The following is a 24,835-nucleotide window of genomic DNA, read 5'->3' on the forward strand; positions in this document are numbered from 1 at the left end:
ATGCCATTGTAAGGGCCAGACTCCATATCATCAAATGCTACAGAAGATAGTGTGGAAATGAGCAGTTGGAGCACAACTGTATCTTTGTACCAAAGACAACTGGATGTCAGGTCACATCATAACTAGGAGAACCACACTGTTCTAATAGCTCCAGAACTAAAACAAAACAACAACAGGATGCATCTTCTACCTTTGCTGTTCCCTCTGGTCTGGTTCTGTTGTCCACACTATCCTCCTACCCAACACAGGGCAGAACAAGTATTCTGTATGCTTCAGCAGACTAAAGGGGAGAGTGGGTGATGGGACGAGAGAGGGAAAGGGGTGAGAAAAGCCACAACTGCTAGGATGCTAAAGAGGGCCCAGCCAGTTCTCTATGTTGCAACTTGGCAATACTAAGGATGACCAGTTGACACCAAGAAGATGCTGGAAGAAAGATCACATCAGATCAGCATCAGATCACGCCATTCAGATCAGTTAACTCCATTCAGAATGCTGGATCTTTACTAACCCATCAATTTGCATGTCTATAGACACAGTTCCCTGAGATTCACAGGAAGGCAGCACTTTCCTCACAACAGGACCAGGGAGCTGTGATCACAGGGGCATTCAAAATCTTGCTCTCTCACTTTGAAGAAGCAGAATGCCTAAGTACATTATACCACACAAGAAAGCACTTGTAAAATGAGGGCAGGTTGTTCCCCCACCCCCGTGTCTTTATGTAGAAGTGCAGGCAAAGTGCAGACTATGGTATGAGACAATGTTCTGTGCTGTGGTTTCATGTGCTTCAGCTTAGTGCTGTCAGGGAGAAGGCAGCAGCCATGAATGTGTGAAGTTTCTCTCCCAGGCATCTGCATGCCAGCTACCTCAGCTTTTGCTGCGACTCCTCACACAGAGGCGGCTGCTTGTAGGAGGAGACAGCTGAAAGCATATGCTAAACAAACACTTTCATTAGGGCTTGTCCTTGCTAGAGGCAATGGCGTGTTGATGGTCTGAGCCACTCCTCTCACGTCAATGAGCCATCTCCCTCCCTGGTGATGTCAGAGGTCTTCTGCACTTCCACGGGATTGGCTGGGTCTGGCTTGCAGGGGTTGGCTTAGCCGAAAGGTGAATGTGCAAGGAAGCAGCTGTGCAGAGGTGTGTGTGCAGGCAGAGTGTCAGCAGCAGCAGCAGCAGCAGGCACAGACAGTGGGGCTTTGCTAAGGCACAGGAGTTTGCTTCCTTCAGAAGTAAATAAAAACAAGCCAGCAGCAGGGGCTGGATGTTCTGGAAAGGATCCCTGGACTTCTGATGCATGGAGAGTAGGGACTGAAGAGGGAGGGAGCAAGGAGGGGAGGTTGTGTAACTTGAGTTCTCTCTCCTGAACTGCGAGTCAGCGTGGAACACCTGAACCTGATATGCCAACTGAAATCTCCCACGCTGTGAGAATGCATGCCATCTCCGGCTTCCATTCCTCGCTGACAGTGCGGCTTCTCAACAAGGGTCCAGAATACCTTCGCAGGCAAATGGAGGCAGGAACCCCTGGCAGGAAGAGTGCTGTGGAACGACTGGCGGCAGATAAGGCCAAGTATGTAAAAAGCCAGCAGGTAATCAGCACCAACCAGGAGCCCGTCACTGTACTCAGCTCATCTTCTGAGAGCAGCAGTGAGAGCTGTTCTGTGGAAGCCAAGAAAGTCGTCAGCAAGAACTTGGGTGAAGGGGAAAGGGTTCACGCAGGGGATTCTGGCCCGCTTGCCCTTGAGCATGGCCTTCCCATAGTGAGGCGCAGCAGTGCCAAGAGGCAGATCAGACCCGATTCCTTAGTGATCTATCGCCAGAAATGTGAGTTTGTGAGAGGCCAATGCAATGAGAGTGCTCGTGGGAGTTTGGTCAGAAGACTGTTCCAGGGGTCCTTCAAGGAAAAGCAGCTAGCCCCTGAGGCATCCAAAATCATCCTCAAGGAAGATATTGCACCTGAGACCGGAAGGGCTGGATTGACTGAAGATGCAAGCAATAAGCCTGATGTGGCAGGACAAAACACATCCCCAAATACAAGCCCAACAGCTGTTCTCACCAGCAGATGTGAGAATGCCTCAAATCTGACCACGGTGCCTTATGAGGTAAAAGAGGTGCGAAGGAGAGGTCTCCATCGATCCCAGTCGGACATTAGTTCTCGATATTCAAAATCTTTCTCTGAATTTGACACTTTCTTTAAGTACTGTGGCCTTGATCCTGAGGTAATAGAAGACCTTGGCCAAGAGAACTTTTCTGTGGCTTCTGACAACGTCTCCTTCCGGATCCGCAGCATCAGTGTGGCAACCTCAGAAAGTGACTTCACGAGGCACAGTGGTGATGATGGACTACTGGAAGAAGAACTCACGGAGCAGGTCCCCACTGGCACCTCAGTGATTGAACGCAATGCTCGGATAATCAAATGGCTGTACACATGTAAGAAAGCCAAGGAGACTAACAAGGTGCTACAGGAGTTTGCATGAGGACTGCCCATTTGAAACTATGGAGTAGCCAGGTAAGTGTGTGTGTAAAGCTTAACAATGCCAGTTTTATATTATTCTGTGTTGCGTTAGCATATGGGAGAAGACCCCCTCCTCACACCGACCTCTTTAATTACTTTGGAGTATGGGGATAACATGACTGTAATACTAAAGCATACATACCTAAAGAATCGAGGACATAAATAAAGCTGACAAAATCTAAGGTTATGGATGAGGCTGGTCTTGATATGAACTTTAGCAGTTGTAGTTTGGGTTTCTAACAAAATGATGAACCTCAGTGGTAAATTACTTTATCTGGCTCTCAGAAATTATGCTTCCCTCCTGATCAAGACTTCTAAGGCTTCAAACTAACTTTTTAAAGAGTGTATACTTTGATGCAATGGGCTCACAGCCTCAGAAGAAAGTTAAAGTCAATGTTTACACGTCATGTCTGATGTCTGCAGCCTTCTGCTTGGCAAATGGCTTATTTACAACAGCCTGTACTATGTAAATGGAAAACCTAGAAATTTGCTCAAGCCTTAATTATACCTAATTAGGATTAACCGAAGCAAAGCAAACTGAAACCGTTGCTGTTTAGGAGCTGTCCATTTTGTTTCCTGTACCTTTTCCCTTATCAGTCCTCCTTTGCACATGCAAGCAAGCCGTGGTAAATTAAATGCTTGTCCCGTCTCTCTACCTCTTCCACACTTCATTTCACTTGAACTGAAGAGTGATATGGCTCCTCTCACTCTCCTATCACCATAGTAGTTTGCACCAGCAACTTCCTGGCATTTCACATTATCTGATCTTGTGCAATGTAGGATTTCTTTTTGCTGCCTGGTTTCATTTAAATCATTTTACTTCTTACTGGTGGAATTTTGACGACATGGCTACACCTGTGCAGAAAACAGATTTTGTACTAGGGGCTTGCAACCTTCTGCAATCTCACTTGAAAGTACAGCATGTGCCACTGGGCACTTACTTCTATTGAAATATGCTTAGGATCAGATTGGAATATGTGATCCTAAGCACACTTTTTTGCAAGAGGGTTCCACTGCAATCCATGAGACTAATGCCCAAGTAAATGTGTTTGTGACTAGGGTTTGGTTTAGAACAAGAGTGAAGCAAGGTTGGAGTGGGCCCTAGGGCAAAAGGGGGAATATGCCTCTTCCCCCCACCCACCCACCCCACCCCGCCCCGCCCCGCCATGCCTTCTTCTTCATAAAGCCACAAGAGGAAGAGCAAAGAGGAAGCTGGCACCCAGCCAGCAAGCCTCCCTCCCGCAGGGGCCATTTGTCCAAATGTGGTTCCGCCCCTGGTTTTGTAACTGCAGCGTAGGTCTGCCATGAGATTTTAAAAGGAAATCCCTTTTTAAACATATGAAAGGCCTGTTCTGCTGGTAAGGTTCATGCAGACCTGCACATTGCAGACCTGCGCGTTGCTCACACCATTTTACAAAGGGCCCCTTTTCTCTGAAGTCTGACCTCAGCAACATGTGCACCCACAATCATGTTGGGAAACAAGAATGGGAGCCAGACAATGTCACTGCAGCAATTTCCATGATCAACATAGCTGGAAAAATACTGCTGAGATGCAGAAATAGTTCGCTGTCTCTATCCGTATTCAGCCCAGTTCATACTAACATTTCCTCATGTGATGATGGACATCCACGTGTCCAGAAATGGGCCTCGGCTTCTCATTTGTCAGTAAAATGGGCTGTGCAAACTGACCTCGAGTCAAATGAGTACATCCAAAGCAAGGGATCTTTTTACTTGCTAACCAGGGGTGCAGTGCAGGCGAGAGGGACACGCAAGGACAGAGTGCTGGTACTTCTGGGCTTCTCTGGCTGCTAGGGTGGGCATGGGCATGGGGGCTGTCATGGAGAGCGCCTCCTCTTCTGAATTTGCAACTACATCACTGTTGCTAACAAGAAAATATGTCCAGTTATCCAACTCATGATAGCCTGCTATACATCCAAACTTTCCGAAGTTTGGGACAGAATCCAGTATACAGTTAAGCATCCGTTAAGTACTCATTCATCCTGGCTACTCTTGCGCCTTAAGTTCCCCATTTCTAATGCATGAATTCTAGCCTCCTCCACAGGAAATCCTCTAGCAGCCTAAGCTATTCTGTTGCATAGTTCTACGTTGCTGTGAGCACACTATGGAAAAGTGACTAAGAAATTGTACAAACAAAGATGTAGGCCAGCACACATGTGACAAAAATAAGCTTGTTGGGAAGGAGGAATTGGATTCATAAGGCATACAACCTATCTCAGCTTCCCTTTCCCCATCCAGATCAATGATTAAAGATAGTGGTGGTGGTGTTCTTTTTTTAAACAAGCAGATTGACTTTGACTTTTTTTTTAAAGTCACTTGATAAAAGTTTAACCAGATATGCAAATTGAGGGCTGGAAATCAGTGCTGGATTCAGAGTCGGGGGAAAGTATAATTAGAAGAATGGAGGGGATGGGACATATAGTGTGCCTCACGTCTGAAGAAAATGTACCGGCTTCTGTAGCAAGAAATGTCTGTAAGGCTGGGAAGGAGCAACGTCTTGTACCCCTGCAAATCTGATCAAAGCCTCCGCAATCTGATCATCACATCCAGACACGTGTCCCTCTGTGCAGGGACTTCGGGGGAACTCTAGCCAATATGTGAATGCCCCCCCTCCATTCTGGAGGAGATGCAAGTTAAAGGGCTTCAAAAGCCCCATGTGAAAAATCTTCCTGCATTGTTAGCAATATTTCCTTCAAACAGAGCTTGTTTGGTGCACTGAGGAGGGGTTGCTTTCACTATGGGAGTACAGATAGATGAGAGAAAGGCAGCAAAGCCACATCATGGGTTCAGAATAAGGCCCCCAGCCCATCCACCCTTTAATCCAATACAGAAAGCCTAGTTGCATGGAAAGGGGGTGAGAGAGAGAAGTAGAATCATACAATTTTAAAGCTGGAAAGAACCTTGGAGATCTTCTAGCTCAACCCTCTGCTTAGTGCAGGAATCTGCACTATTTATTTTAGTTGGGGATGATGGGAGTTGTAGTTCAGCAACCTCCGGAGAGCTACACGTTGCCTACTCCTGTTGGCTGGTCCATTCAGCTGGGAAAACTCCAGAGGAGAGCTCATCACTGCATGAGACAGACTGTTCCCCTGTCAAACAGCCCTTACCCTCAAGGAAGTCCATCTACTGTCTAGCCTATGTCTGCTTCCTAGCAGTTTCAACCCACTGAGTCTAGTCCTATGTGCAGGAGCAACAGAGAACTATTCCACCCCTTCTTCTCTGCAACAGTCCTTTAGATATTTGATAAAATAGACGGGAGAGTTCAGTCTGTTTGGCCAATATGGTGAGGTGGAGCACACCCTTGGCCTTGAAACCTTGTGAAATCCTTTTGAAGGAGACAGATGCTCCATTCCTTGGGGCACTTCTTAGTGAATGCAAAGCAACATAAAAGGAAGCGGAGGGAAAGCTGTGAAGGAGGCAGCTCTGAAGACAGGAACTGCATCACACCAGCTTTCTCCTCCCAGACTAGACCAGCAACTCCTTGCTACAAAGCCAGATGGCTGTGTGTGTTTGCTTGCTTGCTTGCTGCTCTTTGATCAGCCAAGTCATAACATAAAGCCTTGTTTGGTTTTGGAAGTGTATCCCCCCCTCCTTTTTTCTTTCCCAAAAATTCTGAAATGCTAGTCTGTATTTTTCTTTTCCTCAGGGAATTAGTAAGCAACCAATACAAAAGATGAGGAGTTCTGGGCCTTTCATAGTTGCACAGAAAAGGGCATTTCTTCAGGTATAGCTTGTCATGTTGGAGTGCTGCAGGGTGAGAAAAGCTGCGTGTACTGGAATCTCATTTCCCACCCAACTAAAAAAGGTGGTTTCCGCTGTTCTGAAAAGCAACCTCAGGGAAGCATTTGCAGCAGGGCATGGGAAGCGCTTAACCCTTTCTCCCTGCAGCTCTTCCTCCCAGTTGCTTTTCTCCATTTAATTAATAATTGGCAATGATGTCTCAGGATTCCTGGCTAAGGAAAGGCAGCTGGAAGAAGGAGTTGAGAAGGAAAGGCGGTGGGGCATAGTGCATTTTTGAAGGATGAGCTCTGACCCAAGAGTTAGACTTCTCTTCTCTGAAATTAGGAGAAGAAACTACCTCCTTGGGGGCACTTACCGCTTTGCTTCCCAGCACCACCTATGAGTACAATTCATTTATATCTATGTAAACCACTTTGGGAACTTTTGTTGAAAAGTGTTATAGAAATATTTGTGTACACACACACATACGTCTAGTGACTGCTTCTTCCCTAAATTCTTTCTCCCCTCACGCCAGTTTGCATGGCAGCAGCAGCAGAAATGGGGTTAGGAATCCCAAGTTTACTGGTAAGCATATAGTTCAACTTCCCGGAGCGGCATGTGAAGAAGTCTATTAATGTAAAGCCCTATCTAGTTACACGTTTGCAATCCCCTATAAGGCTCAGAAGGAAGATCATAGTGAAGACACGTTGGAAGCCAAGACAGACAATGGAACTGTTCAGATAAGATTATCGAGTGAATATTCGTGGCAACTAGTTTTGAATTCTGTACCCACATATGGTAAAATGTTATATTATATGCCTGCAAAGAGTTTTTCTGATTCTCAGTAACATAAAAAAGCTTTCATTAAAGAAAAACAGATGGGTTTTCCTATTAAGAGAACAATATATTTGCAGGACACACACAACCTTTTAGCCAATGATCTCTGTTAATTTAAATTACAAAATGTCAAAATACAATTTATCATCACATATTTTATTTATATAATTGATTAGAACCAGGGTGAGCCATTTAGGGAGGTAAATGAATCATACACCTGCAGCTCTGTAATCCAGGCATACTTTTGTAATACTGGGAACTTCCTGCTGTGAAATGACACATCCTGACTTCCTGCAAATATTGGCTCTTGTCCAAGGAGCAAACAGAGATGCCTGTACCTGTTAACAGCTTTATCAGACCCTACAGTTTTAAAAGCAGCACAACTAGTAGTAGACAAGATCATCATTGTGACTAAAGCTGAGTGCATATTAAAGCCTCCAGAGCAGAAGCTCTGCCACATTTCACAGAAGAAAACAGGAACACCCTTGTGTACTTATAATAACCTAATTTTCAGGCCACAGAAGAAAACTTCAGCAATTGTGTAAGGTTCAGGAGAGATATTGAGCAGTGATCTCTCTCCTATACCTTCCACAATTACTGAAGCCACCCCTCCGCCATGCCTGATGTACAATTTCCTGCTCTTCTTTCAGAAGCAGGGTATGTTAGTGTGACAATCATCCTAAAACAGTATATTTAATAGATATTAAATATATCTATAAACATAGATATTTAATATTTAAATAATTCCTACATGGATTTAAAATAAAGCAATATCAGTACTGAAATATTTATATAATAATAATACTTGATTCAATGGGGCTCATTCCCAAACAAATGTGCATAGGATTGTCAATTTTACTTCTGCTTAGGTGGGTCTGAAGTCTAGGAACATAGGAAGCTGCCATATACTGAGTCAGACCATAGGTCCATCTTGCTCAGTATTGTCTACACAGACCGGCAGTGGCTTCTCCAAGGTTGCAGGCAGGAATCTCTCTCATCTTGGAGATGCCAGGGAGGGAACTTGGAACCTAAATGCTCTTCCCAGAGCAGCTCCATCCCCTAAGGGCAATATCTTCCAGTGCTCACACTTCTAGTCTCCCATACATATGCAACCAGGGCAGACCCTGCTTCGTGCTTGCTACCAAAAGACCAGCTCTCCTCTCCAGACCAGCTCTCCTCTCTAAGTCTAAAGTGTCCTAATTTGAAGGTTGATCTACTGCTTTCCAACACAAAAGTCCCCAAAGTGGTTTACACAGCAAAAGGACTGAGAAGATGGCTCCCTATCCTAAAGAGACTCATAATCTAAACGGAAACACAAGGGAGGTATCGGCAACAGCCACTGGATGGAGGCAGCGGCAGCAGGTTGAATTGGGACAATTACTCTGGCTGTGCTGTAAGTTTCCAGTTTAGGATTCAGCAATGGGAGGGGGCTGAGCTACCCATCTGCTCCTCATCTAGTGGGCGCATATGCACACAAACACATTTTTAAAGGCATCTCCCCAAAGGAATCTGTTCTGGGGATTTACTGTACCTAATAAATAGGGATCGTTGAAGCATATGCAAAAACAGCACACTAATTAGATTTCATTAACTTTCACAGCAAAAGTTTGGCCTCACTTCTAAAAAGGTGTACTCGTGTGCCTCAGTTGCTACAATGATGCCAGTGGAACTGCTTTGCAAACAACTGCTTTGTTCTAGATGTGCTGGATAGGTAATATAATTAGCTTGTTAAGAGTTTCAAGAATCATGCTTTTTTAATTAACTAAAGATGTTATTACAGTGCTCTAATAAACCACACTTGTGCTTCTTTCTGTAGGGGTTGAGAGAAATTAAGAACATAAAAACAGCCCTGCTGGATCAGGCCCAAGGCCCATCTAGTCCAGCATCCTGTTTCACACAGTGGCCCACCAGATGCTGCTGGGAAGCCCATAGGCAGGAGTTGAGGGTGTGCCCTCTCTCCTGCTGTTACTCCCCTGCAACTGGTACTCAGAGGCATCCTGCCTTTGAGGCTGGAGGTGGCCTATAGCCCTCCGACTAGTAGCTGATGATAGACCACTTCTCATGACCAGCAAAACATCCCACCTTTTGTTGCAAAGAGAATCGCTGTAATTCATAGAGACCATTCACATGATTGCCCTCGGTAGGGCAGGGAGGGAGCGCTGGGGAACGTTGCTTTCCACTTACCTTCCCACCAGAAGACCGAGCAGGTCAGCTTCGTTGTGCCTCCCACATGCCCACACGGACAGCCCTGCTTCATGCAGCTCCATGAAGCACGGAGCAGGGTGGAGGGATCTGGGACCAGAACTTGTTGTTTCGGCCTCCCGGCATCCCTCAATGCAACATGCAGCATGCTTGTTGCATAGGGGGTTCCCCCATCAGATGGGTGCTTTATGCACCCATCTCTGTGATTCCTCAGGCTGCACGCAGCCCAAAGAATCACACAATACCAGGTAGCTGGGGTGACGGTGCAAAAGCACCCTTAACCTCAGCTAAAAGCCAGGTCTGTTGAGGGGGTTACGCAGGCAGGGAGCAGAGGGATCTGCGGGGATCCCGCCACTTCTCATGACCAGACTACCCTGCTTGGGGCAGCCCATGCAGGGTTAGACCGGCCGTGAGAGCCGCTTCCTAGTTTAGTCTATGAAAACAAGAGCTCTCCAGAGCATTCTGATAAATGAAAGTGGTTTTTTTAATTTGGCAACGGACAAACAGCAACTTTATGAAATTGAGATTTGGAGAACAGAAGCATGGGCAGGAAGCTTGCACACAAATAGAGTTCAACTGGTAAATCCTTTTTTTAAAAGAGTGAGGTCTTTCACACAGCCTCACTGGAGAGGGGGGGAGGGCTGCAGGGAAGGCAGGAGCTCAGCTGCCTGCCTTCCCTGACAGACAAGCAGCCACCATCCTCCCCTCCACCACACTGCATGCCCACACGACTGGTGGTGCAGCAGAGGGAGATGCAGGGAGAGGGAAGACTCCCCCCCTCCCGCATCCGAGGGCGCCCCTGGGCACAAGTGTAGCAGCTGCTCTCATTAGAGCTACTGCCGCACTCAGTGAGACTGCTCCTTCACCCTGACTCACTGCTGAAAATGGTGGCAGGCCGGGGGGGGGGTGCAGTTTAACCTGGAGGTAGTGACCCAGACAATTGTCAACCAAGGTGAAGCAAACCATCAATTCTCTTAAGCTCTGCTAAACACCAGGTTAAAAATTTGGGCTTGGCACGGCAGCAGTACTGGGATCGAGCTCGATCCTGGTGCTTTGGGGTTAGGCTGCTCACATGTGAATACCCTTAATGTGTGTCACTATGGAATTATTTATGTTGGCCCTGACCAGGAAGTGAATTCCCTTTTAATGCTTCTGTTTTGTTGAATATCACTGCTATTTGGTGGCCCAGTTTAAGAATGTGCAGAACTAGTTTGCTTGTGAACCAGGCCGCTGTGAACCAAAAGCTGTTCAATCATGAACCACTTCAAACCAGTTTGAGCTGATTCATCGAACTGACTGGCCCAGCCAATCGGTTCGACTGAACTAGTTTGCTTTCACAGGGTTTGGTCAAAATTCAAACTGAATTTTGACTGAACCACTCCAAACAGACTGTGCGCCCCGCTGACCCAGTTCTCGTGAACTGTTTATTAGCCAAAAGCATGTCACAAAGATAGGCACTTTGCATCTAAAAGTGAGCCTTATAACAACTCTGTGTGGTAGGTTTGCCAACTTTGATTAAAAAAAAAATCTAGTGCCTGGGGCAGGGCCATATAGGGAAGCAGATGAGAGAGCAACCTTCATAACAGCTAGTGTCATATTGCTCTCACCATCCACTCTGCCTTTATTGGCTGGAAAGGTGACTGTGAAGAACCTCCAGGTGTGCCTTGCAGTGCCACATGCAGCAGTTTGCAAAATGATGCTCTTGTGTCATATCCACCTACGGCACATAAGCTAAGTGAAAATGGGGATGTTGATTTTACCTCCCAAATCCCAACTCTATTTAAACAAACAAAACAAAGACAACTTTCTGGCATCTACTGTAAGCCAAAAGTCTTAGGCAAGCATACACAGATATTTGTCAAGACAAGTCTTAAGGACGGGGCCACTTTTCCTGGTTGGCAACTTTACTGTATGGTAGTCTACAGATGGAGGAACAAAGGTGAGAAAGAGTGGCGTGCCCTGGCCACACAATGAGCCAAGTTTAGCTTTTAACAGAATTTGAAACTAGAGTTGGAAGCTGGTTTGCAACCTTACTTAAAGCTAACCCTGATTAACATTATTATGATTGCTAGTGGTGCATACATTAGGGATGTGCACGAATTAATTTTTTTAAATTTGTTTTGTGCCCAAATGGAATCATCCCTGATTTGTTTTGTGCCTGAATCTGTCCCCCCAAATAACCCCAGATTCTACTTGGATTTGATTCAATTCAGTTTGGATTTGGATCGATTTGGACCATTTATAAATGGCCTAAAGGCACCAAATTTGGATGGTGGGTAGGTCCCCATGGGTGCCACCTACCACCCAAATTTGAAGGCAGAGGGGCCATTTTAATGATTTTATTTAGCTTTTAATGATTTTGTATATTTCCACCATAGGAAATAATGGGGATTCGAAGTCACCCTATCCTAACCCTAACATGGATCCCCAGCTTTCATTAAAAAAAAAAAAAAAAGCTAAGCTCCAGCCCTTGTAGAAGTGGTGTTATCTGGTGGAATTACTAGGAGGAATGCAAATCTCAAATTGATTTGAACTGAATCTGGCACAACTTAATTTGGACCCAAATCTAGCCAATGGACCACAGGGGTGATTTGTCCTGTCTCCAAATCACCTGAATAAACTAGATTTGGATTTGTACCCAAATCGATTTGCACACCTCTAGCATACATAACACTGCATTGTGGTTAATACTGACAAGGGATGGGAGCCTGCAGCCCACTCAGTCTTTTGACTATGAGTAAGAGGTCAGCAGTGTTACATTTTCAGCAGCAAAAGGCTTTGAAGCTGCATTATGGGTAAATACAGACAACCAGGGATGAAGAAATGTTGGCTCAGTTTCTCAACCAGACAAAATATTTTACTCATCAGAATGGTTCCTGAAGCTGGTACATTACTCATCAGGACTTTTTTCGTTCATCAGGCATCATTTTTCACTTCTCACAGACTAGTAGACTAGTGGATTTCCTCAGCCCTGCAGACAACCACTTATTGAGTGGTAACTTACTACAATGAGTATGCAACCAGTTGGTAAGCCAGCATGTTGCTTTTTACTGCACTGCTGCTGCCCTTGACTTGACAGTGAATGTTACTTCACTGCTGTTGCTCTTGACTTCTGATGAGTTCTGGATATGTTAAAAAAATTGAGAAATTATCCATGTGATGTATCTCTGTCAAAGGAGAACAGATTTCCTCATTGCTACATACATCTTGAGGTAAGTTGACACTTGGAAAATACAATTCAGAAAAGCAGATAAGAGTTGCCATCTATCTCCTGGCGAGGCTAAATACTATGATAAGAAAAGCTGCACCTGTTCTATCCCTGCCTCTTGCACAGCTCTTTAGAGGCACAGAATCCTTGCCAGGTAGAAGTAATTTTACAATCATTTTGCACAATAAAATGCTACTAAGTGTCACAATTCAAGAAACAGCATCTTCATACAAGTATTATTATTATTTTGCATTTATATCCCGCTCTTCCTCCAAGTAGCCCAGAGCGGTGTACTACATACTTGAGTTTCTCCTCACAACAACCCTGTGAAGTAGGTTAGGCTGAGAGAGAAGTGACTGGCCCAGAGTCACCCAGCTAGTTTCATGGCTGAATGGGGATTTGAACTCAGGTCTCTCTGGTCCTAGTCCAGCACTCTAGCCACTATACCACGCTGGTACAATGTTAATGCTAAATGTTCAGGCTTTCAGCTGGTATAAATTATCCTCAAGAGGAGTTCTGGGTATTTATACTGAGGTAGGTTGCTTTGTTGCACCTGCTGGGAATAGAATCCATAATTGCTGAAAATCTAGGCACATCCCACCCACACAGATACTAAGCCTCTATTTGCAAGGGCTCTAATAACCTGTAGTTAGAGGAGCTTCCCTATACCCCATAAGGCTGAATTTTAGTTGACAGCAATTATCACTGGGAATTGCCCTGCGGTTCCAAAGTATGTGTTTCATGTGAGCCTTGATTCACACTGCTCCCCCCCCCCACTCCCTTCAGTGCTGCCCTTAATCTGGCTGTCATGTTTGTTGTCTAAACATTTGCTCAAAAAAAGAGCAGGGCTAATGCAGGTCAAAAGGAGACAGACATGCTGAGAACATCAGGCAACCCCTTCAGCTTTCCTTGGCTTTGAGGTGGATATTTGTTTGTGGGCTGTGGACTTGCATCCACTCCATGGGCAAAGAAGACCACTGCATGTCAGCAGCCTGCCTGATTGGTCTTCCTTTGTTCAGTGCTTGATAGCCAGGGCACAGTGACCGCTCCAAATGACATTGCCTGGCAATGCTTATTGTACTTTATTGGACACAGGAAAGAGAGCCGGGTTTGTGTGTGTGCGTTTTCTTCGCTATGCTAAGGTTCCCAGAGAGAATAGCTTTTTACAACACTCTGAGCTTTTAATGGGTCAGAAGCTTAGCCATGAATCTTTTATATTCCCAGCTTAATTTTTCATGGAATTCTATTATGACTTGTAAAACACTGCATGAATAAATAAAATGGATTCTTGCAACACTGGAAAGCTATTCAATTCAAGAAGAAGATGATAATTAAGGGGCCATTTTTCATCATTTAAGACTTTAGGTTTTTGTTTTTTTAAACAAATGAGATATATTTTGTCTTGATATGCAGAGTGTAAAGTGAGATTAATGATTATCTTGATCAAAGTGTCTAATACATTGTAGTTCTTTTGCTTTCTGTTAAGTTTTGTCACACATTACTCTAATGAAGAGAGAATTCTGGGCTAAAAGCACATCAAATCTCCTCTCCTGTCAAAACTTTAGATGCCAAATTATTTCAGGTAGGGACATGTACTTGTGTTTTTTCCATAAAGTTCTATATACACTGATGGTACTCCATACATAATAATAATAACTTACATAAGATTTTTTTTCCCCCAGTGGATCAGGAACATCTGATCTCACAACAACCTATCAATGCCCTAGCTTTGAATGCATGATCTTCAGGTACAATATGCCTCCAGGTCTTCCTCAATGACATCATTGATATATTTGTAAAGCACAAATCCAAGATCCAAATCCATACAACAGGATGTATCCTAAGGCTGCATATACACAACTACACTGGGAAATGTTCATAACATACCATACGGAGTGCAGCCCCATCTCCTAAGGAAAACCTGGGTAGAAGTGAATGTGTGAAAGCAAGGTAGGAGGAAAAGCTACCTAGGTTTCCCTTCTACCTTGTTTCCACACAGTCACTTCTACCCAGCTTTTCCTTCTACCTTGCTTCCACAGAACCAAAAACTGGAAGCACACACAGGTCCCAAACCTAGGGTAGAACACAGTTTATGACTCGGTGAATGACCTCATTGCATTGGGAAGGGGGATGTAGCTCCTGCCCTAAGCAGTTGAGGAGTCCTCCATCATTTTAATGACGCCCCCAGCCTAATAGCCCATATCCACCCACTCCCAGAAAAGTATTTTCTGCCCTTCAGAAATGTATGCAGAATTGCTCCTCACGTTTTCTCCCTGTCTGCACCCCTGATTGGAAGGTGGGAGAAAGTGTGAGCATGAGCAGAGCACCCAAAGTGCACCTGTATGGAGCAGGAACAGTGTGGAGCGGGAAACTCTAAAATTGATATTGTTCTTGCTTACCACTACCTGAGATCCCCTGCTGACTGAGCACAAGAGGTACCTTTTTAAAGTGATGAATCTCTTTATTTAGCAGGGGGAGAGCAACTGGCCCTATCCATCCCCAGCACAGCATCTTTCCAGTGACTGTGTTGCTGGTGTCTATCTTATGTGTCTTTTTAGAATGTGAGCTCTTTGGGGACAGGGAACCATCTTTATTTTATTTCATTTTGTATATTTCTTTATGTAACCGCTTTGGGAACTTTTGTTGAAAAGCAGTATATAAATATTTGTAGTAGTAGTTGTAGTAGTAGTACCGGATTGTTGTCACCATCAGGGAGCCTGGAAGTGTGTTGGAGGTGGAGTAGGGAGTCAAGGCAGTCAGGACATGATAATGGTTGCCTACTTTTTACATCTGCTTCTTGAGTCTACAATTCTATTCACACTTAGGATTGTGGAGAGAGTGGGTAGGGAGAAATTCTTCTCCTTCACAACAATAGAACCAATGGAACTGATTACCAGGAAATTTAGGACTGACAAAAGGAAGTACCTTTTCACACAGCACATAAGTGGAATTGAATTCTCTGCCATAGGATGTGGCAATGGCCACCAGCTTTGATAGCTTTAAGTTGGATGCTGGACTAAATATTCCTTGGGCTTGACCCTGCACAACTCTTCTTATGTTCTTATGATTGCAATTTAAATGACTTATACCTTTATTATCACTTTCAGTATTACTATAATGAGTTTATTGCAATCATATGTACATATGAATAAAAAAAGAATTCTAAGAATCTAAGAATTAGTAATTGGTCAAATTAAAAATAGAGGACTCTTTTCGAATTCAGTGACAGGATACTATTCATATCCAAGATGAAATTCTGACAGCAATCAAAACATCTTTTTTTCCCTTGAAATTTGTATGAAAAAGTAAGGCTAAAATCAACTGTTGCTGCAACAAAAAAGTTGTAATGATCTGTTTAATGGATAATATATTGTTATACACTTCCTGACAATTTACAAAACACAAAGGTAAGAAAAATACATCATCCTATTTGTTTCCTCAGAAATAAAGGTTACTGTCTACAGTCCTACAAGGTAGAAACCAAGAAAAAAGAGCATGGATAGCATAGATTAGGGCTAGCAAAAGCAAAATAGCAAAAAATTAAGGGGATTTTGTTACACAATTTCAATTTTTCAGAAAGCAACAAATATATTCTTACATGATCCCTTTTTGAAAGGAGATGGGATGGGGTAAAGAACCTTTGCACTCATAAAGAACAAGCAGCAACATTCAGCTTTTGCAGCATCAGCCACTCAGCCAGCTAAGCTGTACTAAAGACAAAAACAGCTTTACTCCAAAGATACATCAGCCAGCCATTCAACAAGAACAATCCTGGTGCTCACAGTTAAGTCCTCACATTTTGTGAGTTAGAAATACTCCTGCAAGCATACACTAAAAACTTAAGTGGGGGGGGGAGGACAAGGTGCTCCGGCAGGGGGGTGGACACCTCTAAACTTAAGGAAACTGGGCAGGGTGAGGGGGGAAATTAGACTGTACGAGGCAGTTCTCACGAGCAGCCAAGACCAGGTTAAGTCAGCTAAGTCTGGGCTTGGTTGCCTGTGGGAACCACCAGGAACCCCTGCTAACTTGGCAAAAAGGCACTTTTTAATGTGGTGATTCTCTTTATTTAGCAGGGGGAGAATAACTGGCCCTATCCACACCCAGCACAGTACCTCCAATGACTGTTGCTGGTGTCTATCTTATGTTTCTTTTTCGATTGTGAGCCCTTTGAGGACAGGGATCCATCTTATTTCAATCAAATAATAATATCAAATAATTTGAAATCTAATAATAATAATAATAAATTCCAAAACACCTTGAAGAGCACCTCAACACCATAGGGGCCACAGAAATCACCACCCACCAATTACAAAAAGCAATATTACTGGCAACAGCCTATATTCTGCGACGATATCTCTAATAATAACAGCAACAACATTGATAATGAAATTCAGCCATCCCAGGTCCTTGGGAAGGACTCGATGTCTGGATAAAACAAACCAGTCAATAACACCTGTCTGACTGAGTAAATAATAATAATAATAAATAAATAAATATAATAGAAGGTGAGGGTGAGGCCTCTGGATTTCTTTAAATGCTTCTCTTCCTTTTCTCCCATAATTTGAACCCTGGGGCATATTGCCTTGTAAGAATGAATAGACTATCAATTAAGTAAATAATTCTGGGCTCAGACAGTGCTGCATAAGCTGTGCTGTCTGCAGATTGGATGGAAGCAAGAGAGACTATCACTCTTTAAGAAGAAAAGCAAAGTAAACAAAATAAAAATAAACCTGAGTAAATCCAAGTAAAAATAAACCTCAAGTAAAAAAAACACCCAAAAAACCAAGTGGGTAACATGCCTCTGTTAGAAACTATGCAAGATACTCATCTCTAATGGAAAGGGAGGAGATGTGCATAGAAGAAAAAAAGATATAGAGCCCTTTCTCATGATCGAGTGAGAAGGCTTGAGAGCAGGTGGCAGGGAAGGCAGCAAAAGCTCGGTTTCCCCACAGATGATCCATGTGGAGTTGCTGGACATGTAAATTGTGCACCCAGATGGTCTGCGGCTGCCACAGACAATGCAGAGTTGGGGACACATTGTCCCAGCCCTGGAAATCCCACAATGCACCACGTGAGTGTGTGATGCATTGTGGGGATCTCTCCAGCAACAGGTGAGCACCCATCAGTATTTCAGTGATGGCTGAAAGCAGCCAGCACTGACACATGATAATTTTATTTGTTTGTTTATTTACTACATTTATATCCTACTCTTCCTCCAAGGAGCCTAGAGCAGTGTACATGGTTATGTTTGTCCTCACAACAACCCTGTGAGGTAGGTTAGGCTGAAAGATGCATGACTGGCCTAGAGTAACCCAGTGAGTTTCTTGGCTGAGTGGGATTTGTACTCAGGTCTCCCCGGTCCTAGTCCAGCACTCTAACCACTGCACCACACTCACTCCCTTATCCTCGTTTAACAGTCGATTTGATGCCAAGGCACCACTAGGAACGTGCGGCTCCTGGCTGTTCCCACAGGCAGTCAAGCCCAGGCTTAGCTGCCCTAGCCTGGTCTTGGCTGCTTGTGAGAACAGCCTCATATGGTCTAATTCCCCCCCTCATCCTGCCCAGTTTCCGTAAGTTTAGAGGTTCAACATCCCCCTCCCACCAACCTTAGGAGGGGCTCCAGCTCCTCCCACACACACACCTCTGAGGGCTGATTGTTACCATTTGCATCTGAACACAGCAACCCCCCCCACCAACATTTTCTATACAAATAGGGAATTTGTGTAAGTTGTTACATCCTTATTCTTACTGGGAGCATCGTCATGACCTAACTGCCCCCTCCACCATTTGGCACTGCCAAAATCTCTTCTCCACAGTTCCAGTCTAGATTAGGACCCCACCTCACACTCCAGCCCCATGACCGCTATTTGCACCAGCAGCAAAGTTCTTACTGGAGCTCATGGGAATGCAAATAGCAGCCATGGGAGACAGGGAGAAGAATCTGGGTGAGCCAGGGGAGCAAAGGGTAAATGGTTCCTTCCCCACGCTACGGTCCCAATCTAGACTGAGCCTCTGCAGCAGCTATACACTAAAGAAATATTCGGCATATCATTGCACATTGAAAATAATGTGTGATTTGGCTATGGCTCTGAGCTCCTTAGAAAAAGAGTGAGATGTAAGTGTAAGAGACTAAGAGTATGAACGGATGTCCATCCTGTTCGTTGTGATTCTGCTGTGGGGGCACACTCACCGTGTTTGGATCAGATGTGCAACTTTGCTGCCCACACTGAACTTGGAGAAATTTCTTCTCCCATTCTGCAGCCAAGAGGACTGTGCAAAGCTCTGATTGTGTGACTCTTATCGCCCTCTTTAAACTTAATGTTGTGTGTGCATTCAGGTGTCTGTACACATGTACATATTTTTGTTTGAATGATGGTACATGCAATAAGTTTAAAAGTGGTCCTAGACAGACTTTCTCAGATACATAAAGGTAGGAAATGTACTGCTGTGCAGGCATTCAGCATAATGTTTGAATAACTTAGCTCTGCATGTGCATATACTGTCCATCCATCCATCCACTTTATTACGGCCAACGGCCAAATAAAACAAAACAACTACAGAATAATACAATCAGGTTACAGAGTAAAAGCAGATAATAATACAATAAAACAAAAAGAAAGCAAATACTAATACAGTAAAACTTCACCAAGTTTCTGCTACTCAAACCCTGCATCACTCCTTTCGACCCTTCTCTGCCGTAGTTTGCCTGCTATAAAGCAGAACTTTGCAACTCTCAAGGAAATAGAATCGTTCAAATCCGCCAATAAAAAATCTACTTTCACTTGCTCTGAAGCTGACCCACACTGACTTAATACAGGGGTAATTAACTCTTCTCTGAGATCCCTATAGAAACTACATTTCAACAATATATGCTCGGTAGATTCCACTTCTCCTGCCAAACATGGACATAATCTCCGGTTATAGGGAACCTTATCATGTGCATATACTGTACATAGATTGTATGTGTACTGAACATAATGTGTGACTAGGAATGTAGTCTCACTGCCATTGGGAAAAGTAATTTCTCTCTCTTCAGGAACAGAGTTTGAAACTTCAGTTCCTTCCCTGGTAGGGGAGCTTTGGCACAAAGAGGGCTGGAATCTGGATTTTTGTTTTGCAGTGTCAATCAGCACTGGATCTGGTGGTTGTATATTTTCCTTTGCAAAGTGAAAGTGAGGAAAGGTGGTGGTGGAGGTGAGCTCACAATGCAGGAGAAAACTCTGCACTTGTTCCTATTTGCAGCTATAGCTCCAGTCAGCTTAACACTTGAATTAAGGAGGCATCAAAGTGGCAGGGACTCCTGGTAGACCATCAATGCAGGCAAGCCCTAAAAAATGCTTCTAAAATGTCCATTATGCAGTGAATAAAATATCCCATTATGTGGTGAATAAAATATTAGCTCAATGACAGTGTGAAGTGCTTCATCGTATTTCAATAACACATTATTCTCTTTTTGTAGAACTGAGGTGTTTACTGAGAGAGAAGCGAGCAAAACTGACTGTGGACTTGCAGCAGCCATTCCTGTCCCTCCTCTACACCTGCGCAAGTGTGACCTGGAACACAATGATACTACATTAAGGACTGAAACGGCAGACTGAAGTTGGGCATCAATCACAGTTACTGGGGAAGAAGGAACTACCATGCTGAAGTGGGTGGAGAAGTCATTGCCCCATAATGCAGTCATTAACAAACTGAAGGAGACAGCTGGTTGAACACCTCAATTTTTCTGATTATGATTCTGCAAAGCAGAAATCCTATTATAATTACCTCTGATGCTTGGCGATAGAAGATGGTTTCCCAGAAGGATACTACTTGCCTGTGTCGCAAATGTATGTTTCTCTTTTGCTATGTGGACATGTAGTGGGAAGGAGCATATGCCCCTTGTGTATGTACAGCAAAATAGAAGTGTATGATTGCCTCCCATTAACTCTGTTTATGGATTTGTCTTACAAGGGAGTGGCATTTTGTATGAAGTGGCCTTGAGGTTGGAATGTCCTATGACAGAGCTTTCACTACTTCCCAAGACAATTATATTAATGTTGGGTGTATATGGTTTATCTATTATTCCAGATCCATGCAGAGAGATTTGTACAAAAGGGGGCCTATTATGAATAGCAGAAAAATGCACTGGGATTGGGAAGGGTTAGGTGTAGACATAAGCCAGGCTCCATCTTTCCAGCACCCCTTCCAACTTCAATTTCCTTGCACCCATGAAAAGCTACTCTTGAAAGTCAGAGATGGTGACATAAAAGCAGGGATGCACAAATTCAGCCTTCCAGCTCTTAGCAGTCTACAATTTCTATCATACCTAGCCACAACAGCCAAAAGTCAGTGATGATGGGAGTTGGAGTCCAACAAGAGCTGGAGGGTTGAAGTTGTTTAGCCCTGCACTAAACAGGGAAATTGGCAAGATCCGTCCTGCCATGCTTGGGTGGAAGCACTTCTTATACACAGGGTTCTTTGGATCCTAGCCATAGGTCTTGACATGGTTCTAAATGGTACTTCAGACATAATGTAAGTGCACCTCGTTATTAGAGAAGGCTTTTAATAGCACAGCTAGGCTGCAAAGTAAAATGTGTGGTCTAGACAGGACTGCAGGCACACAGCTGTCTGGGGTAGTTACAGTGTCTGAGAGAAGATAGCTTCTGACTATGGTTTTCCAAACTGGGTCTGCTCTGCTTCTTTGCCACTTGGGAGCGGTTGTCATTTTTGCAACAGCAAGCAAGTGCAAACGTGTCTTCCCCTGTTATATCTTATGCACACACACCTTTCCTGGCACTCCCTAATGCAACACAAATCCACAACATGAATTTTTACTGTTGGAAAATTGAAAGCATTGGCATTTGGATTTGTTTTTCTCCCCCCTCCTTTAAAAAAAAAATGTTTTGTAACCCAACTTGCTACAGTCAAAATTGCTGGATTAATTGACATTTTGGTATACCATCGAATTTCAGACCAGCTCCAAAAGGAACAGGTCTGAACATTCCTTGGATGATCCAGCCAGGAAGTCCGAGCTTGACAGGCATCGACTGGAAACACCAAACAAAGTTCACGCTGCAGGCATGACAAATGGATACGCCATCACAAGATCAGGAAAAAAAGTTGGTCTCTTATTCATAATCCTTGTCAGTGAAAGTTTAAAGTGTGGCTTGAGGCCTTTGGATTAGGATGGCTGCTAGATGTTTTAAAAATGTGTTTTATTCTAAAAGGAGACTGCTAGTGCCCAAACCTCTCTGCTCCATGAAACATAACAGTGGCCCTATTCCAAACAGACCATCACTCCTATGACTAGTTGTTAAAACGTTGCTCCAGCACCTATGACTTGGGCATTCTTCAATCTCTGTTTTAGTCAGAGATGACCTTCGGGGCAGTGTTTATTTCCAAGGCAGTGGCAAATCATTTGAATTGTGGAGAAGCTTCACTCTCTTTTGACAATCCATGTTAATCTGCAGTTCTTGTTATAATGGGAGAAAGGACACTGTCTCCAAGATGAAAGCCTTAGTGGACTGCTGGGGATTTTTTTCACAACACTGGCTCTCAGACAAGTATAGTAACTCATGGATTAAAGTAGAATTTGTTTTTTAAATTCCTGTTAGAGTCCAATAAGGAGAGAGCTCTTTCCAGTTACTTGCCATGTTGCACCAAAGAAAAGCTAAATTTACTGAAATGCAGACAGTGAAAAGCACCTAATGAGCACTTTTGTATAACTTTTGTTAGTCCTGTAAAATCTTTTTCATTATAGAAAATAAGATAATCAAATGTGTTGAATGAGATACTTTGTTCACATCATCCTGCTTCCCAAATCCCATCATCTGTTCCTGATGCAGGAATTTAAAGAGGGTTCTTGTACAGTAGATTCCACTGCTCTGATCCTGCATTCTCTTATGCATATGTCTGTACAATAGAAGAGCATCTCCCACCACTGAAATTGGTGGGAACCATTTTTCACATGCACATGTGTGGAAACTCTGTAGTGCAGGACTGTCTGCATGATGGTAAGGATGAAATAATTCATATTTTAATTTATTCTAATGTCGGGAAGCTAAACCAACCCTACAAATGTTGATTAACAAGCACAGTCTTATACGCAGTTATGAGTCACTAGGTAGAAGCTCTGCCTGCAAGAACTGCAGCCCTGCTTGTTTCACATTGAGCTTTTCTCACGAGCAGTGAGAGATGGGCAAGAGGGTTAGCAGGGAGGAAGCCTTAAAAAGCTTACCTCCCCGCAGGTGATCGAGGGCTGCCTCTTTGGCAGGCAGAGCGTCCGCCAGACAATTACTGGCTGCTGCCGCATAGCTTAGGGGGCTCGGGTTGCCTTGACTCATCGTCCCATGTTGCTTCGCCACCCGGAGTGCCCATAATGCACTGCACGAGTATGTTGGGGATCCCCCTCCCCGGAGCTGGCTGGGATCTCCCAGTCTGCCAGCCATGGCTGCAAGCAGCCGCAGCTGGCAGACAATCAGAAGAACAGGCTAAGGAGAGCGCTCACTCTCCTAACCTCATTTCACAGGGTGGCTGCGGAGATGGGTTTGCTGCTGAGGTGCCCCTGGGATCGGGCCCGGTCCTGGCCGTACACATGGGCAGGCAAAACCGGGCTGGGCTTCCTTAGCCCAGTTTTGCCTGCGCGTGTGAATAGCTTCATTATGTGTCTAATTAAATGGTCTTTTAAAAATGTATATAAGTGGTGTAGTTTGAAAGTATTTCTCCTGGCCAAGAGGAAGCTTTCAAAATGTGTACTGTGTTCTATTCTGTGCTTTGTGAAACAAATGTGTTCTTCCTCTCTAGTAAGATTTTTTTTTTTAACATCATCATGAGTGATTCCTACCCCCTCCCAAAACTCTTAGTATGATGAGGGATTACTATGTTATTATTATTAATATGGTAAGAGAATACTCTTAATATGTAAGATACCCACTGGTATGCTGGCTTCCCCCCCCCCCCTCGCGAATTGCACTTTCTGGGATGATAATCTAGAAATATAAGTCCCTGTTTAAGAACACACTTTGCAGAGAAGTCAATTATTTAGGTTTTCGTAAAAAGCAAATGACAAAAGGGTTTCTCTTTTTAAACTGTAAGAAATATGGCTGATTCCCACACTATATTTTTAGTTGTACATATATGTGAGGTGTTTCATGTGTCCATCTAACAACATAAGGTCTGAATGTGACAAACCTGTGTCTGAAAATCCATGGGTTCCTTTGAACAACGTATTCAGAAATAGTCCTAGCCTTTCCACAACGTAAGATAGTCTATCACATAATATGATATGCTGAAGAGTGAATATATGGATCAGGACTGAACCCACTGGTTTCAGCCAAGTCTGCACACTTTCAGTATAATTTGTGAATTGACTGTTCACGCCTACCAAGATCTATTGAATGAAAACCAACCAACCAACCAGGGTTTCCAGTCATGCAGACAAGCCCTAGGTCCAGTTTGCACACACATCAGATATGTTCATATGATGTACTGAACACATCTATACTGGAGGCAGTGCCATTTGGGTTTGATCCCAGCCCCACCCATACATGTTCACTCTGCACATAGTAAGGCCATTCACACAATCAAAAACTGTGTTCTACCCAGGTTTGGGAGCTGTGTGTGCTCCCAATTTTTGGTTGTGTGAAAGCAAGCTAGGAAGAAAGCCTGGGTAGGTTTTCCTCTTACATTGCTGCAACACAACTGAAAATTGGGAACACACACAGCTCCCAAGCCTGGCACAGTTTTTGATTGTGTGAATGACCTCATTCTTCTTGCAATAAAAGCATTGGGTGCAGATTATGTCCCATACAATATAACGTAAGTAATGATTACAGGGAGCCTTTCCAGACAGGGCTTTCTGCTCTCAGCATATCCAACGAGCTAAGGCGAATTAGACTCACAGCATTAGCGAAGCAGCCCTTCCTCTCTCTTCTCCAAGTTTGTGTGTGTGTGTAAGTTCACATTGCTTGCTTCTGGGTTGCGTGTGGCCAATGACTTCTTAGAGGAGACAGGATGCCACACCTCCCTTTCCCCCAAGGGTTTAGTCATTAAAACAGCCTTGTCTTTCTACTCCACCACCACCACCATGACGCCAACACACAGACAGGCATACACACACGTGTATGTGTCAGTTCTCCTGCAGTGTCACCTCTGCTTTTGCAGCCCACTTCCCAGCTTGGATTGCATGCTCAATTTCTTCAAGGAGAGCCCTCTGCAAATCCTCTCTCCTCCCAATCTCCCCCCTCCAAAAACTTTCAAAGAGCAAAAAGGTTGCGATGCTGCCTGAAAACAGGTTTTTCTATACTCTGACTCTGGGTGAAGGCAAGGCAGCTTCCCTATTTGCATTTGACTTGCTCTTA

The 24,835-nt window shown here is 44.0% G+C and overlaps 1 protein-coding gene across 3 annotated transcripts; it reads left to right on the top strand.

The window, feature by feature from the left end:
- Positions 1-1,095: 1,095 nt before the first annotated feature.
- Positions 1,096-23,493, top strand: FAM110C (family with sequence similarity 110 member C). Of its 3 annotated transcripts, none has more exons than XM_053294454.1 (2): positions 1,096-2,503; positions 19,954-23,493. In XM_053294454.1, the coding sequence occupies exon 1, from the start codon at positions 1,395-1,397 to the stop codon at positions 2,469-2,471; it is 1,077 nt and encodes a 358-aa protein (XP_053150429.1). In that variant the 5' UTR covers positions 1,096-1,394; the 3' UTR covers positions 2,472-2,503; positions 19,954-23,493. The 3 variants fall into 3 exon arrangements, with proteins under 3 accessions (XP_053150429.1, XP_053150442.1, XP_053150435.1); XM_053294467.1 differs by lacking the exon at positions 19,954-23,493 and adding an exon at positions 8,685-8,891; XM_053294460.1 differs by lacking the exon at positions 19,954-23,493 and adding an exon at positions 6,783-7,078.
- Positions 23,494-24,835: the final 1,342 nt, after the last annotated feature.

The sequence above is a fragment of the Hemicordylus capensis genome, chromosome 1 (genome assembly GCF_027244095.1).
Source record: "Hemicordylus capensis ecotype Gifberg chromosome 1, rHemCap1.1.pri, whole genome shotgun sequence".
Taxonomy (NCBI): Eukaryota; Metazoa; Chordata; class Lepidosauria; order Squamata; family Cordylidae; genus Hemicordylus; species Hemicordylus capensis.